Source organism: Gavialis gangeticus, unplaced genomic scaffold (assembly GCF_001723915.1).
Source record: "Gavialis gangeticus isolate Ggan-Ray unplaced genomic scaffold, GavGan_comp1, whole genome shotgun sequence".
NCBI lineage: Eukaryota > Metazoa > Chordata > Crocodylia > Gavialidae > Gavialis > Gavialis gangeticus.
Window position 1 is genome coordinate 109,119,698 of NW_017729022.1, and position 16,026 is coordinate 109,135,723.

General features: G+C 42.0%; 1 protein-coding gene across 1 annotated transcript in view; it reads right to left on the reverse strand.

Annotated features, from left to right (window-relative positions):
• LRP6 (LDL receptor related protein 6) overlaps positions 1–16,026 on the reverse strand; it is a 260,426-nt gene that overhangs the window by 17,571 nt on the left and 226,829 nt on the right. Inside the window, exons 12-17 of the mRNA XM_019515963.1 lie at positions 14,357–14,683; positions 10,039–10,241; positions 9,196–9,407; positions 8,340–8,530; positions 2,893–3,102; positions 1,524–1,649 (exon numbers count right to left, since the gene is read on the reverse strand). Coding sequence (XP_019371508.1) covers positions 1,524–1,649; positions 2,893–3,102; positions 8,340–8,530; positions 9,196–9,407; positions 10,039–10,241; positions 14,357–14,683 — 1,269 coding nt within the window. The remainder of the gene's footprint in view (positions 1–1,523; positions 1,650–2,892; positions 3,103–8,339; positions 8,531–9,195; positions 9,408–10,038; positions 10,242–14,356; positions 14,684–16,026) is intronic.

Here is a 16,026-nt window from a genome sequence, read left to right on the forward strand (position 1 = left end):
TCGGGGGGGGGGGTGGGACACACACAACAGCTGGGCCAGCAGTAGCAGGAAGGTCCCACAGACACCGCTGGCACTGCTGGCAGGGTAGGGGTTGGATGGCGATCACCCACAGACACCACTGGCAGTGGCAGCCAGGGGTGATCATGGACCCACAGATGCTGCTGGCAGTGCCAGCGGCAGGTGGTAAGCGGCGAGCGCCTACAGGAGGCGCTGATAGTGTTGGCAGCGCCTTTTTGCAGGAGTTGCATGTGCACCTGTGTGCACCCCCTACACATCACTCCTGGGATCAGCACACCAAGGTGTGCTGATGCTCTTGCTGCAACTAAAAAACCCAGAGGTTCCTGGTTCACCACATTAGAAATCAAGCAGGAATTTCACCACATGATCAAAGTGGCATGAATTGCAGGTGGTTTTGCCTTTTTCTGTAGCACAGAGAGGAGGGCCATAGTCCACTTCCTTGGATCTCTCAAGCATCTTTTAACAACAACCTCCCATCCTTGAAAGTAGTAGGACATTGACAGTGCCCTCATTACCCTGCTTTATCTGTGGCAAATTAGGGTGTTTTTGAGGTTTCTGGCATTTATTCCTGGTAACTAAAAAGTTTTTAAGAATAGGCTATACAAATATTTTTCTAGGATGGTTTAGATAGGGATGATCCTTAGGCAGAGGATTGCACTAGATGACCTCTTAAGGTCCATTCCAGCCCTGGTTTTCTAGGATTCTATGATTAGTCCCTGAATTTAGGAATGGCTCAGGCCAAGCCATATCCAGAACTTCTGTGCCTACTATTCATATTTACCAAAGCATTCTGAGATCCCAAATTCAACCCACTTGGGGTAGAGATCTTGCTATAAAATATGAATTATGCTTTTCAAGTCCTACTGCGCACCTCCCCAAAAATACACTGACATGCTTCTTACATGGGTATCAAAGAAGCAGTGTTCTATGAGAGCTCTGCTGGCTCTCAAGCAGCAGCTGAAGTGAAAAGAACTCTGTGTTTAGCATCAATGACCCTGACAAAAAACACACAAACATGCATTCTGGAGTACATGCTAAAGAACTTGAAAAGATGGCACAGATTAAACAAAAACAGTCCTGTTCAATTCAGGTTTTTCATGTGCCAAACAAAAAATGTCAAACCAACAAAGGAAAAAAGCAAATCCCACCCCAGGTGTTTCAGATGGTATTAAAGACCACAGAATAAATACTCATAACAACCCCCCTGTCCCTCCCCCCTGAAATAAAATCCTTTTAATATGTAAGGACAAATTGAAATCTGTGTTATTTAAGAAATTACTGGTATCCTCATCTCAAAGATAATAAACACCACCCACAGGGTCAACTGTGGGGTGATACAAAAAGCCTACATCAGTGTTGTGTCAAAAAGTAAAAGAGCAGTAGTACAAGACAACTTGTTCTCTCACAGTGCTTGCTTACCTCTCTAAAGGACCCCCTACATGGAAACCTGAAGCTAACATGCAGATGATCCTAACTCAGGCTCAGTGACAACTGGAGGGACTCACCTCCACAGGACAGTTCATCCTGCAGTAGGACAAGATGCACTGGGCAAGAACAACGAGTGGTACCATCTCCCTTCACGATGCAGATATGCGAACACCCACCATTATCTTGAGAACAAGGATGCTGTCCTGGAATTGTAAAAACAACATTTGTACGCAATTAACTACTTCCACAAATCTGACTGTTATTTTTAAAACAAGAAAAGAAATTAATGAGGGGAAAACTATTCAGGTTCATTTTTTATGAGGTTGATCCCCTAACAGGCTCAGACTAAGTGATTCCCAACACCTCTATAGAGCCTCAGTGATTTCAACGGGGTTCTGCTGAGACATGCGTAGTAGCTCATAAGCATAGAGCACATGAATCTGTCTCCCTTCCCAAATGGGAAAAGCCTTCAACAGAAGCAGCTCTAAAGACAGCTTAATTAGAAATGTTTTTGAAGGACAAAGTTATCTGAAGCATCATGTACATTCAGGCAACAGTAAACAGTAAACAAAGCCTTATGTTTTTGTTTGCTGAGAGAGACAGGACTGGATCTGGAGGAACACAAGTTACCTAGTATGTCACAAAGCCATTCTCCCTCTATCTAAAGCTATATTTAAAAAAAAAACAACTTTTCTGATTCACATAGTTTAAGGTCTACAAACTGTCTCCAAAACTCAAATAAAAAGGCTCTAGATAAATGTCTTTTCATTTTAATGTTTAATAAGGATGACCTACTTCTTCTTGAAATTCTTGACAGATTTATTGTGATTAACAACAAACAAAGCTAGTGGTAGGCTGTGCTGAGGCTTTAATTAAAATATCCCCAGACAGATTCTGTAAAATTTCTCCAGCTCAAGATATACCACATAGCCTATATTAACTGGTGACTGTTTCCCCTAAGTTGACTGCAACGCCTTTTCAGGGCCCAGTCAATTCCCTGTTAATTTTAAGTCTGGATAAGGAAGTTTTTGCCCTATTTACTTTCAATGACAGGTGCTGAACTAAAGTGCTCTAAACAGATAAAGTATGCAGTCGTGGACTACACCACTCTGCCACACAAACTTGATCTGGGACACCTCTTCAGGGAGCAACAAGATATGCCAGTCTGTCTCTAGACACTCCTTCATGCTTTGTAGAAGTACCCATCAGGTTGCCAGCAGATTTTGTGATGGGACCCTGCCCACTGCCAAACATACCAAGAAAACTCAACTAATTCCACACAGGACACTGAAGAGACACTCAATGATGTTAAGTTTTAGCCACTAGTGACCCAAGCTGGATTTAATCAGTGGTGTATGGAAGAAAAAGTCGTGTGTGTCTTTTGCTACTTCCTGGCCACATCCCCACAAGTTATGATTGCTTCTTGATGATGGGACTGGTACATACTGTATTCCTGGATATTGAGTTCCTTAACAGCGTGAATGTCGCTGAGTTGAGCAATGCGAGCTTGCACCTTTGTGCGTCCTCCTTGACCAGTCATGTCAATTTTTTCAATCATCTGCTGTTGCCTATCAATCCAGTAGAGCCAGTTTTCAAATACCGTCAGTCCGACAGGCTGCAGAATGTTGGAGTCTTCTAAAACGATTCGGTTTGCACCTTTGGGAAGGAAGTGGTAGTTTAAACAATAGGAAAAGACTGGGACATCACCAGAAACATATATTTTACAAAGATACAATAAATATGCTATACACATGCACACACACAGCTTAGTATCCTTCATAGCATGGTGCATTTAAATTCCACAGCCAGACCACCCTTTTTGTTTCCCCCATTTTCAGTGGGCACACAAATGCATTATTGCCTTCTATAACAAGCTGGAACTAAGAGAAGAAAAACATACACAGAGGAAGTTTTGGGTTTTAGCCTTCATGACATCAGGAATTTCAGTAATATGGAGGGAAAATGCATATTTTTTACTCCCCCCCAAGCCACATGTGAATGATCAGAAATCATGTTAAGGTTTGTGCAGGTGTCTGAATTTTTTAGCTTGGTCCTCAGGTGTTAACTAATGGAGATGAGATAAAATCCTAAAGAAGAGGTAGTTTAGTTTTCACAAGAGTTATGAGGTTTACGTAAACTCTGGACTTTCCCATAACCTTTATTTCAACTTGCTAAAACAAACTGCTTTGCCTTCATTAAGAGATTAACTGGTGTTAGCTGGCTTGAATTAGAACACGGCATTTTCCCTTGTGAAAATTTATCCTCAGTCAGCAAACAACCCTGAGTGATGACCTGCTGCCCCAGCACTCAATACTGATGGAGAAGTACATTGGCTGAATGATTGTGCTAAATTGGGTATGTGACTTTTAAATGGTTGTTGTTAAATCTCAGGGTTAGTACTACAAGCAGTGCAGTTCACTCCAGTCCCTAGAGCTACTGGTGAAGATTATCTGCAGATTTAGACCCCTGGTAAATGTTAATGTAATTACATGATTGTCTGAGCAATTTTAGGCCCAATCCCTAAACTATGTGACTTGCCATGCCACACATGTATGGTAGGACATGCGAAGTTTGGGATAAGGCCTAAAATGCCTTAGATCCCAACTTCACAACTGCTGGTGGGAAGAGAGGTTAGGGCTGCTCCCTGCCCAATCCTGATGATCAGCTTATCACTTCTGGGCAGCTCCCAGGTTTGGGACACAAAAGGCCTCATGCTAGAAACATGCTAGGCCATGGGAAGCCCATGTTTCTCATGCTGGAAACATGCTAGGCCATGGGAACATCTTTGTGGCTGGTTTGCTATTTTATGGTGTGATAAATTCATTGCATGTGGGGCATGTTACAATTTACTGTGTAAGTAACGTGAGATAAATGGAATGTCTGCCAGGGGCCTTAGGAAGAAAAATTATACAGCATTTAAGTTTAAAAAGCAAATGCATTTGTCACAATCCAAACAGCTAGAAACTTAACATTTGAAAAACCCAAAAACTGACGTTGTACTATATAACTCTGCAAATTTGATGGATGCTGATTCAATAAATTTAATTTGTATGTAATTGTCTATAGTTCCTTGTTAATTTATTGAGAACTGCAGTTGTACAGCCTCACTCCCCGCCCCCACCTTCACCCCCCATATATACATGCACTTATAAAAAAAAAATTGCTTTTCTTTTGACAGACTGAAACATTACATGATTTAAAATTACAGGTAAACCAGAGCTGTACATGTATGATAGCAGGGAATAGCCTGTAAATGTATTCAACAACATTATGTTAAAAAAAAACATTGACTTTTTAACTGGTATAGTGAATAACAACAGATAAAAGGATGAAACATTTCTGCCCAAAAACACATGTGGAAGATACTGATTTTAAGTTATCTACTTTCAAGTATTAATGCTTGGATGTGAATTAATGAAGCAATCTGAATTTCTTATCTCAATGTTTAGTTATACCACTAACAATATTTTCCACTGTACATCTGTCATCAGATTATCTCAAATGTTTTAAATTATAAATTAAACTAAGAATTACTATCCCCATTTTAGAGAAAACAAACTGAAGTATACAGGGGTTAAGTAACCAGCTCAGTTTCATAGTAATCAGGTGGTAAAGTCTAAAACAGACCCTAGAATTCTTGACTCTTACTCCGTAAGTGATAAACAGTTTTCTGATTAATTTGTCTAGAATGAAGAACCTGGCTGCTGGAATGAACTGTATGCACGTCAATGCAGAAATAAATGAATTTGCTACATGGATGGCTAATGCCAGGCATGTGGTTAGAACAAGTCATCATCATAGAGATCTATCCTGGCTTTAAAAACTACAAATATGAACCACTGTGTACATGCAAGATGATAAGAGAAGGGGGAGCAGGAGCCATGCACAGAGGCCCTTGGGAACAGGAAAACAGTGTTGATTGTTGCCAGTCTTCAGAAGAATAAGAGTTTTATCTTTCTGCGTGGAGTTCTCTTACAGTGGAATGTAGGTGAGGGCAACGCAAGTGATATTTAGCATTGTGGTGCAGAAACTTGAAAACTTAAACATACCTTGGTTTTTACCCATAGTTGTGACTAAATTATTACTACTAACCTAACTAGGACACTGAAATTCACGTTTCCATAAACTTGACCCTAAACCCTGAAGTGGGACAGAAGATACACCCCCCCCCCCCCGGCTACTCCTACCAGGAAGCACATAAATGAAAATCCTATAGCTCAAAGCATTTACTTAAACATAAACCATAATTAACTTTCTTCTTTCCTGATAAAAACTTTCCAAAAACTGTAACTTGGGGAGAGGGGGAAAAGGGGACCTGGCACTTACACACAAGACTGATTTTCAGAGAGGCTGTACAACTGCAGTTCTCAATAAATTAACAAGGAGCTATAGACAATTACATACAAAAGTCAGGCTCAAAGTATTTTTTGGTCAATATTTAGTTTATTTGGAAAACAATTAGATATACATGCTTCAGGGGTGTACTTGGTAGTTCTGCTGGTCTGGGACAAAAAAAATATACAAAAAACTAGAACTCTTGGTTGCAAAATGATTCCTTTTATTAGACCACCTGGAAAATGGCAAGAAAATTGTCCCTTTCTGCAAGCTTTCGGGATCAAAGTCCCTTCGTTTATTTCCTACTTATGGGGACTTTTTACCACCATCTACACTTTTCCCAGAGCCTGACGAAGGGACCTTGATCCTGGAAGCTTGCAGAAAAGGACAACTTTCTTACTATTTTCCAGTTGGTCTAATAAAAGATCATTTTGCAACCAAGAGTTCTATTTTTTTGTATGTCTAGATAGACATGCAGAATTTCTACTTTATAAATGTTGTCAATGTGGGATTGTTTTGCCCTCCAATTAAAGTTATACAGCATACCAGTGTTCTTTATCCTTTCTGGAAAAAATCTTGGAGAGGTTCTAAACCACCCAAAAGGTTAAATTTTGCTCACCATAGGAATTACCTACACTGTACAACTGATGAGAACTGCTGGCCAAAATAGCTCTTTATGTGGACAAACTACTCCAAAATGAGAGTTACCAGATTTCAGAATAAATACCTTCAAACACAGTGCCCACACAAAGGAAGCTATCCCAACCATCTCTCTCATGCAGACATCTTTGCCCTTTACCACGTGAGAACTCTGGGAAGTCTAGTCCTATCAAAGGAAGTTTTCAATTGGTTCTCTTACTAGGAGAAAAGAACTGGGCTCCAAGTGCCTTTTTAAAGGGCAGGAGAAAGAACACTCTCTCACACGTGAAGCATACTATCTCTCCCTAATAGTAACAACATTTGTAGACCCCATAGAAGTTACTCTGTCAAAAAATGCCTGTTAGCCAGCTCTGTGTCATCAGTTAGAAATGAGGTTAGTAATTGCTGTGATTTATCTTGCAGGGCAAATGCCAAAAAGTGAGTGTTTGAAAAGGTTGTCCTCAAAGTTCATGGAGGGAATTGCAAGGTGTTATTAAGCAATATACAAGATCTGACAGCTGTTTTTTTTAAAGGTAGGATTGTTTAAAAACATGAAAAGATGTTACATAAAATGTCAGGCTGGCTTTGAATGCTGGTGTCCCAAAAGCTAAGAGATAATAGACTGAGAAACAAGAAATGCATAACTTTAAGCTATCCATAATTTAAGTTAGGGCTGTCCAATAGGCAGTCAGTCCATGGGACTCATCCAGCCCACAACGGGTGAACCTGTAGCCTTCTGGGCTCCCAGGCTGGGTGTCACTCCCATGACCTCTCTCCTGCTGTTGCAGTCTCTGGGCTCCTCCTTCAACTTTTACTGGTCTGCCCTGCCCCTGGTGGGAGGGGATGTGGCTCAAGGGACTGAAAGAGCCAGTGGCTGGGGAGCTCAGGGGAACCTGGGGACTCCACACTGTGCAGTGGCATGGAGGCAGTGCAGCAAGTGTTGTCCACCCTGCGGATCTGTGCAGCATGCAACCAGGGGTCACGCAACCCCCAAGCACTCAGAAGCTCAATAGCTCTGAGTAAGTCATGCAGAGAGATGCTGAACCTGTACTGGGCAAAATCATCCAAGCATACACCAGGCTATAACTTTCAGAAAAGAACTTACACTGCTTTAATACATTTAAGTGCAAACCAATGGTTAAAGCATCCAATGAGGAGACCAGAGTTCTGTCCCTAATCTTTCATCGACTTGCTGTGCATCACCGGTCATATGTGGTCTACCTTGCTGTGCCTTGGTTCCAACCATCTGGGACTCTGGATTAGAACTGCTTGTCCTGGCATAAAGGCATGTTGTGAAGCTTAACTAATAAAAGACTAATAAAAGCAAGGGATCACTGATGAGCTCCAGCTGAGTGGAGAAGCTGCACTCTTTGAAGTAAAAGCCACAGCAAGCAGCTGAATGGATTGCCCTTCATTCAGCAACCCACTGTGAACTAAGTTGGTTGTGAACCATGTGGAAATGAATGATCCAGGTTTTACTGTATAAGGAGATACACATTCCAGTTGCCATGTTATGTAGAAATGGTCAGTACATACTGATTTAACACTGCAGCCAATAATTTTTTCCCTTAGCCACACACTTGATGTTTCGCTTGACAGAGACTAAAGTACCAAAAGTGACTTCTATTGACAAAGCAGCAGGGATTTAGCTGCAAACAGGAGTTCGGAGGAAAACTACGCAAAGGTCTTGAAACTGAAAATAGACAGCAAGTAACGTTTAGCAATTAGTAATGTAAATCACAGATTGAAGAATGAGAGAGAATGTGTATGCTGTCTGAGTCAGTCACATTCCCTGGCTGGAAGCTTGAGGAATGAGTACAGTCCTGGTACAGATTGTTTACAGCAGAAAGGCAGAGGAGGAGACCCTTTTTCTCTGCATTTCCCCACCTACTCCAAATGAGTCACAGAGTCTACTCTACCTGAAAGGTCACTGCTTTCAATTCTCCGGAGGTCTGAATCTGCCCAGAACAACTTTCCCAGCTGGCTGTCAATTGCTAAGGCTACAGGTTTACTCAAGCCACTGAAAAAGAGGACTTCCCGTTCAGTTCCATCCAATGCTGCTCTCTCAATTTTGGGAGACCTTTCCTGTAGGTTGGTGAAATACATGTACCTACAATAAGAGGGGTTAGACAAAAAGGGTTATTATACTCATTTCTGCACAATTCACATAAAAAAACAAACAGATGCTGTTTAAGACAACAACTGATTTACCAAAGAAAATAACCTCATTTTTTTACTTAGGGCTAAACAATGCTTCCCCTTTTGCAAGTCCCTAACAGTTAAGGAGAAGGATGAACAGGACACCAGCATGTTCTATCTCCCAGGAGGGCTTTAGCACTGCTTATGGAGCAGCCTAGCTCTGAAGAAAGTGTTTCTGGGGAGGATGTGGGAGAGGCATCTCACCTGTCCTTCCTTTCACTGGGATGCTTGTGTGTTAGTAGATGGCTAGCTATGCCTTTTAAAGACACACCTGGAGTTGCTCAGCACTGTGCTCCTCTCCCCGACCACTCTTAATGCCAACTGGCCAAATGGGTACCTCCCCTCGCTCTGAGCTGGACTCAGCTCCAGAGTGAGCATAACTGGACCTTGCTACTTTCCTTGCTAAAACTTCTGTTGACTTCAATAAGCCAGAATTTTACCCTAAGAACTGTTAAAGTTTTCAACCTTTAGCACTTATGCACCAGTACCACGGAGACCCATATTTGGCTGAAAAGTCTTAATCACAGGGTTTCTAGACTGATGTTCCAGTCAAGCCCTCCACTGAATTATACATACCCTTTCTCTGGATTCACCACAATGGCCCTGGGCCTGTCTTGATCTCCTTTCAGCACCACACCCATCGATCTCCCATCCAGGCGTGTCACATTGATTACATTAGTGGCTTCACACGTCCAGTAGATGTAACGGCTGTAAATGTCAATGCTCAGGTCATAGGGCTGCATGTCCAGGTTCTGATTGGGAACTGGACTGGCCACCACTGTAAGACTCTGCAGGGAAAGGGATGCAGGAAAGTCACAGGAAGAACATTAAAACCAATCTGACCCAGGCAGTGGAGTTCACTACATCTGCCAAATGTGACATTGTTTACTGCTAGAAAGGATCCTCCAAAATGCAACCCGGAACTTGGAGACCCAGGTTCAGTTATTTCTCCTAGTCTCTCCCAAGGTAACAGCTGAATCAGTAGTGGATACATATCACTTACACATCAGGATTTATGGGGATGGAGTTAAGGCTGAAAAGCATTTAAATAGAGTATTACTGACAACCGTCATGCAGGGAAAACCTGCACTTATTTATACAAAAAAAGTAACAGAACAGTGGCTAAAAGGTCTGGGGATGAACAATGATATAAGTCAATGCACCTCCCCCACAAATTTTCCTTTTCTCCTCCCCTCCAACTTCATTCCCATGCTGAGGTTCTTCATGTATGCTTCCTCATGAATCTTAATTTCCAAACTCCAGTTCCCTAGAGCTTCTCACCACTAGCTGCTCAGCCCAGCAGCAGTTACAGCAAAGCTGGGAGTCAGCAGGCTGTCTATCTATTTAGATTATACAAAGCATAATTGCTACTTGTCATAAACAGCCCCTCCGCCTCTTAAAATTCCACCCCACAGATACCTGGCTGCCATCTTCTTGTGATTTCCGGATGACGTTTTGACGAGAGTCAATCCAGTAAAGCTGCTTATCCAAGGGATCATAATCAATGGCCCGAACGTTTCTGAGGCTGTGGATGGGGAGTATGATGTCTGGACTTTGTTGCTCATCTATCACCATGCGATTAATTGCATTCTTCTGACTGAACAGCAAGAAGGTTGTAGGAGCTTTTAAAAAACAGACAAATACAAACACAGAGAGCTGAAACACTGGTTACCTAGCTTGCTTAACAGTAGTGGCTACTGTGCAAAATATACCATAAAACATATACAACTTGGTTGTAGGAAGGCCTTAAAAAGCATCTTTATTCAACAAATAGAAGAGTGTGGATGTGAAGGGCAAAGTTAAGCTGTTTATCCTTCTCTTTGCAATTGAAAAACTGTCAAAATTGCCACAAAACAGAATGGTCAGTTATGTTTTTTCAGGACCAGGGAAAGTAGTATTTCACTGACTTCAAAGTTTGATTGTAAGCTAGTACACTTACAATGGCAGGTAAAACTGCAAAATTAACCGTTTGTGTTTTGCTACTAGATCACAGTAAAGACTTCCATTAGGCTGGTATAGATGTGCTGCTACAACCCTCTCACTCTCTCAGGAAAAAAAAAACTAAGGAGACCAACAGAAAAATGTCCATTTTGGACAGGTGCAGTCAGGAGAATTTAATGTCACATTCTGCTCAGCTTCCCATTGCTCAGATTTTAGGTGTTCAACACTGCTCTCCCCTACCCAACTAGGAAGGGAGCAAACTTGTCCAGAAGACTAGGAGACAAGTAAAAACCTCATCCAAAAACAAGTGAATGAAAAATTACTTACTGAACCACTAAAAGAACTGCAGAAGTTTAGTTATAAGTGCTGCGTGCCCTCACTGACCAATATGGGCAACCTCAGGCCAAGAAGAAAAACCACCGTGTATCAAGTTCTCTCTTAAATAATATTAAGCAGCAGAAAAAAACTTGTCTGCTACTCAAGCTTCATTCACCAATTGCAACTTCACAGTAATGCCTTCAGATAAGTGCATGTGGACATATGTGTAGGTAATCTGATCAGAGATTTGACTTATAAAGTTAAAAGCACCATTTTTTCATAGTTGTAGCACCCTGTTAGCCAACAGTCAGCCTGGAAACAAAACTGTGCACCAGAGTACAAGCTCCAACGTCCAGAAATGTTTGCTCTGAGTTCTAGACTCAGAACATTTTGTTTCCAATGGTTTGAGTGTTCAAACAGTGGGGCAATGCTCCAGCTCAACCAACCTATGAAACAGGTGAAGTGAAACCTGGGGAAGCAGAGGTAGCAATGGGCACCAATGATCAGCAGCTTCATTTTCTCTCTCTTTTTCCTACCCTTTCTCTTTTCCCGTGCCTTCCTGGACTGCCTCCAGCTGCACCTACTCTTCACTGCCCTCAGCACCCTGTCTGGTGTGCTGGACTTGGACTTTTTTGGGACTGTGTACATCTTCTCTATCCCATAGGAAGTGCCAAGGGGAGTATAATCTGCCTGGCCAATTTCCTGCTGGGTCAGGCAAAGATGGCAACTCTGAAAAGCCAAAGAAACCAGCTCGCAGGGGCCAGCTCCAATGATAAACTCCAGGTCTTCCACTTCTGGGTCTGGGCGTGTGTCACATTTGAACTTGGACATTTCACCTTGCAACAAAACATGAACCAGTTTGTGCTGCACTGGGCCAATGAGGAGGCCCTCTGCAAGGTGGAGGATGCACAGCACATCCTACATGTGTAACCCCATGAGGAGCGTAGGGGAGGGCATTACAATTTGGGGTGACACGGTAGTTTTTGCTGCCACTAATAAATGTTTCATACTTGACCCCTGGGAAGGCAGCATACCTTTGCACTTTTCACCATTTGTTTTTAATATTTGTATAATTTTTTTTAAGTTAAAAAAGTCACTCTCACAGATGTGTGTGCACACGTGTGTGTACAGAAACTAAAACCACACAGTATAAACAGCAAAACAACATGCTTGCAAAAGCTCAGCTCCCTGATTTACAGGATTAAAAAAAATAATTTAAGGAAGACTTGCAAAGGAGAACAAATTAGGCCAAAACAAAATAACCACTCAAAGTATGCAAGTGTCCTTTCGTATGAACCCTTTATACCTCCTCTCCAAAGATCATCTCTCATTTTTAGGGTCTCACTGACTAAGAGCTTCACATGGAAGCTCATTAGACCTGGTAAGTGAAGCAAATTTCCATGTTGGAGTTGCTAAGGGTCTGAAGCACAACACAGGTTTTTGGGAGAACATTTTCCAGTCTCCATCATAATCTCTCCCCACTGATGATATATTTTAACTGAGCTTTTGGAAGAAACTATGGGTGAAACATAGCCGGGTCCCAGTTGGAGGACTGTACTACATTGAACTTGAAGAACAATGCTGGCTCAGAAAAGTAAAGATACCAGAGCTAGTCACAGCAGTGTATCTTTCCCATAATTAAGGGAATGTGTGCACACATGTGCAATACGGTTCACAAAGGGGATGATTTGGCCTCCTGACAGGGCTTGTGCTATAATAATGATCAGAAATACAAAAGCAAATACAATAGGCAAGGGGACTAAAAGTGATCCAAGCTCTGTTTACAGTGGCTAAGAGAAAAATTAAATTATAAGAAGAAAACCTAAGTCTCCCAATACCTACAAATGAGAAGTTGGAAAGCTACCAGGGTTAAACATAGCAAGAAAAAGAGTTTAACGCTTTATAAAAGACTTTGAACCCATGCTATGTAAAGGCAGTTCTACTTCTTCCTAATGTATTTCCTGAAATTTTTCTCATTGTTTTGTTACTAAGAGCATTTCCACGAAAACAGGATCTTTATAGGATTGTATTACTTATTTCCCATAAGAAATCAAAGCCCTCTGCTTAGGATCACAATAATTCACCATAGTGATGACAAAAATTATGCTTTCGACTTTCTGGAAAAGAGGAAGATGATTAAGGAGCAAAGATCTTTAGCTGTCATGCAACTGTCCCTTATAGCAAACAACAGAAGAGAACTGCAGAACATGTGGGGAGCATAAAGCAGAAGACTTCCAAGAGGATGATTTCCAAAGCCTTCTATGAGGTGGCAGACCAAGAATGCCTAGATTTGACTTCAGAGTGGCAGGCTGGATCTCCCAAGTCATATAAAATACAGGTGAGATATAATCTGTCTCTGTGTACTATGACTCTCTTAACCCATTTGACTAATCTGAATGATACCAGTGGAAATCAGACATTCAGCTTAGCTGCCAAAGTTACAAGAGCAGCACCAGCAGCCAGTTATTGAGACATGGATGAATTATTTGGGTTGTCTGTAGTTAGTTTCTAGCCAAGGGCTTTGTGGTTCTGCTCTGCACAACAGTAGAGAAAACTGGGGTTTAGTTGCTCTGTGATGAAGTTGTGGAGACAGCACACTGAAGCCTCTCTTCTCTCTCAGAACCAATGCCTTTGGATAGAGTGGGGCAGGCTTCGAGGGGACACAACATCTCAGCAGCCAAAAGATTTAAGTCACCACCACATTAGCTGCCAAGCTACCTAGAGCTCATCCAGTGTCCAAAATTGGAGCCAAAACATCACTTATCTTCTAAAGCAGAGGTGCTCAACCTCAACCTTAAATGCAGCCCAGGGAGCCTTGGAATCCAGCTCACAGGGCTCCCCATGAGTTGGGAAATTTGGCAGCAGAGGAGCAGTAGCAGTACTGCTGCCCCTCCCGCTGCCAAAATCTGAAGCCCCTAGAGGCAGGTCAGAGCCAGGCCATGACCCTCATCCTGCACCCCACACATCCCAGATCAGGGCAAGGCCATGTAGTCTTCCCTCTGTATGGCTGGATTGGGGCCAGGCCATGCTTCTTCCCCCTGTGCAGCTGGCTCAGGGCTGGCCCCCACCCCCTTCTCTGTCTTGCCATAGGACACACCTAGCATATGAGAAAATAAACAACAGCTGAACTTTTATTACCACTGTCATCCATTCCCACATCTTACTTTATATAGATGCTGAAAAGGTTTTTAAAGAACTGTCAGTCTCAAAGATAGAGAAAGGCCATGACCTAACATACTCAACTTGTCATCAAAACAAACTTTGCTGTCATTAAAAGAAAGAGCTTCTCCTCTTCTGTGTCCCTCCCCTCCCCCGCCAGCCCCTTAGTAAACTAATTTTATCCATTTATTGCTATTCCCAATAAATGATGGCAATGGATTTTATATTTTAACCATGCTTCCCTCACATATTCCCATCACAACAAGAAATGCAGCTTCCTCCCAAGGCTTCTAGCTATTCCTTTGTGCTGAGGACTTACCACTGCAGGTTCTATTGTCAAAATTCAAGGAGTAGTGAGCTGGGCAGCCGCAGACAAAACCACCAATGGGTACTGCTAAGCAGAGATGAGAGCAATGCCCATTGCTAGATGCACATTCATTCCAACCTGCCTGCCGGGAAGAATGGAAGACCAAGATATCCATAACGTAATCCAAGTGTCCTTGGATGATAGTTCGGTTCTGGCCGCTGGTTTTGTTGGCTCGCTCAATGCTGCGCCGGCTCCAGTCTGTCCAATAGATGTAATCCTGGTATTGAGTCAAGCCAAATGGATGAGGCAAGTCATCAGCAATAACCTCACGGTCAAGACCTATTTTCAAAAAAGAAGGGAGAAAGGAAAAATTATTAGGGAGCACATGAATAATTCATAAGAGTACATTAGATAATTATTTCACAATAATGTTGTAGCAGCTATGACAGGCTAGAGAATATTTGAGAAGCAAGATCTGCTCGGTAATACACCTTGTATTGGACCAACTACATAGTTGGGAAAGATGTTGGGCAAGCTTTTGAACACAAAGTGTCTTTCCTCAGATCTTGTCCTGAGGAAGGACGTTTTATACTCAAAAGTTTTTCTGACATTTTTCCCATCTATTTATTTCAGGGCCCCTCTATACATGCAGGTTAAAGTGTGACGGGATGTAATATACAATCCATACAATTGTGCCTACTGCCATGCCACCTGCACCCCTGCAGCTGGGTCACCTGGGGGTGGGGGGCTTCCAGCTCTGGGGGTGCACAGGATGCCCATGTGACTAGGAGCCTTGTCAACTAATGGGACTCCCAGCCACAGGGGCACATGCTCCTGCTGCTGGGAGTCAGCTTCAGCTGGCAGTTCTCAGGGGTGCCCATGGGCCCCGCCATATGGGAGCTCCGATCAGCTGACTGGGTTCCCAGGCACAGGGGCCCATGGTCATATGTTCAATTAATTGTGTGATAGAAAGCACCTATGAAGTTACTACAGATCTTTTGTGGAATAACTTTGTAGCTTATTCCTCTTTTTATCACTCCATTAAGTGAATGAACGTGTGGCTGGGTGACCACTTAAGACATGATTAACTAGTTAATCACACCTTAAGTGTAATGTAGCTGGGGCCTCACAGACATTTGAAAAAAAAAAAAAAGGCTGTGAGAATTTAGATTAGTCAAATTCCATAAGGATGATGAGCCCCTGGTGTCAACCCATCTTCAGACTTCTCCATCATACTTACTTCATACCTTATGTTTGATATAAACTATGTAGGTATAAACCATACATTTTGGGAGTCTGTTAAATTACACTGCTATCTGGATATTATCCACTGTAGCAAAACTAGACACTCCAAAAAATTACCGGTTGACAGCTTTGTCTTACCTATCACTAATCCATGCTGTTTCTGTAATTTCCGCTTTATAAGCGACTACATTATAAGAAAATTGAGGCCTCACTGGATTAACTATTTCACAAAGCCTACTACAGAATAAGAAAAAAAAGTAAAGTTGGGCAAGGTTAAAAAAAACTGAACCTGATTTAAGACCATATATACACCCCAGGGAATTATGAGCAGAAAAAAAATCAAAATTATGCAAAATTAATTACTTCTATTTTTTTAAAACAAATTAAACACAATATAACACTATTTAAACCTGCATTAGAATATATGTAGGTACTTT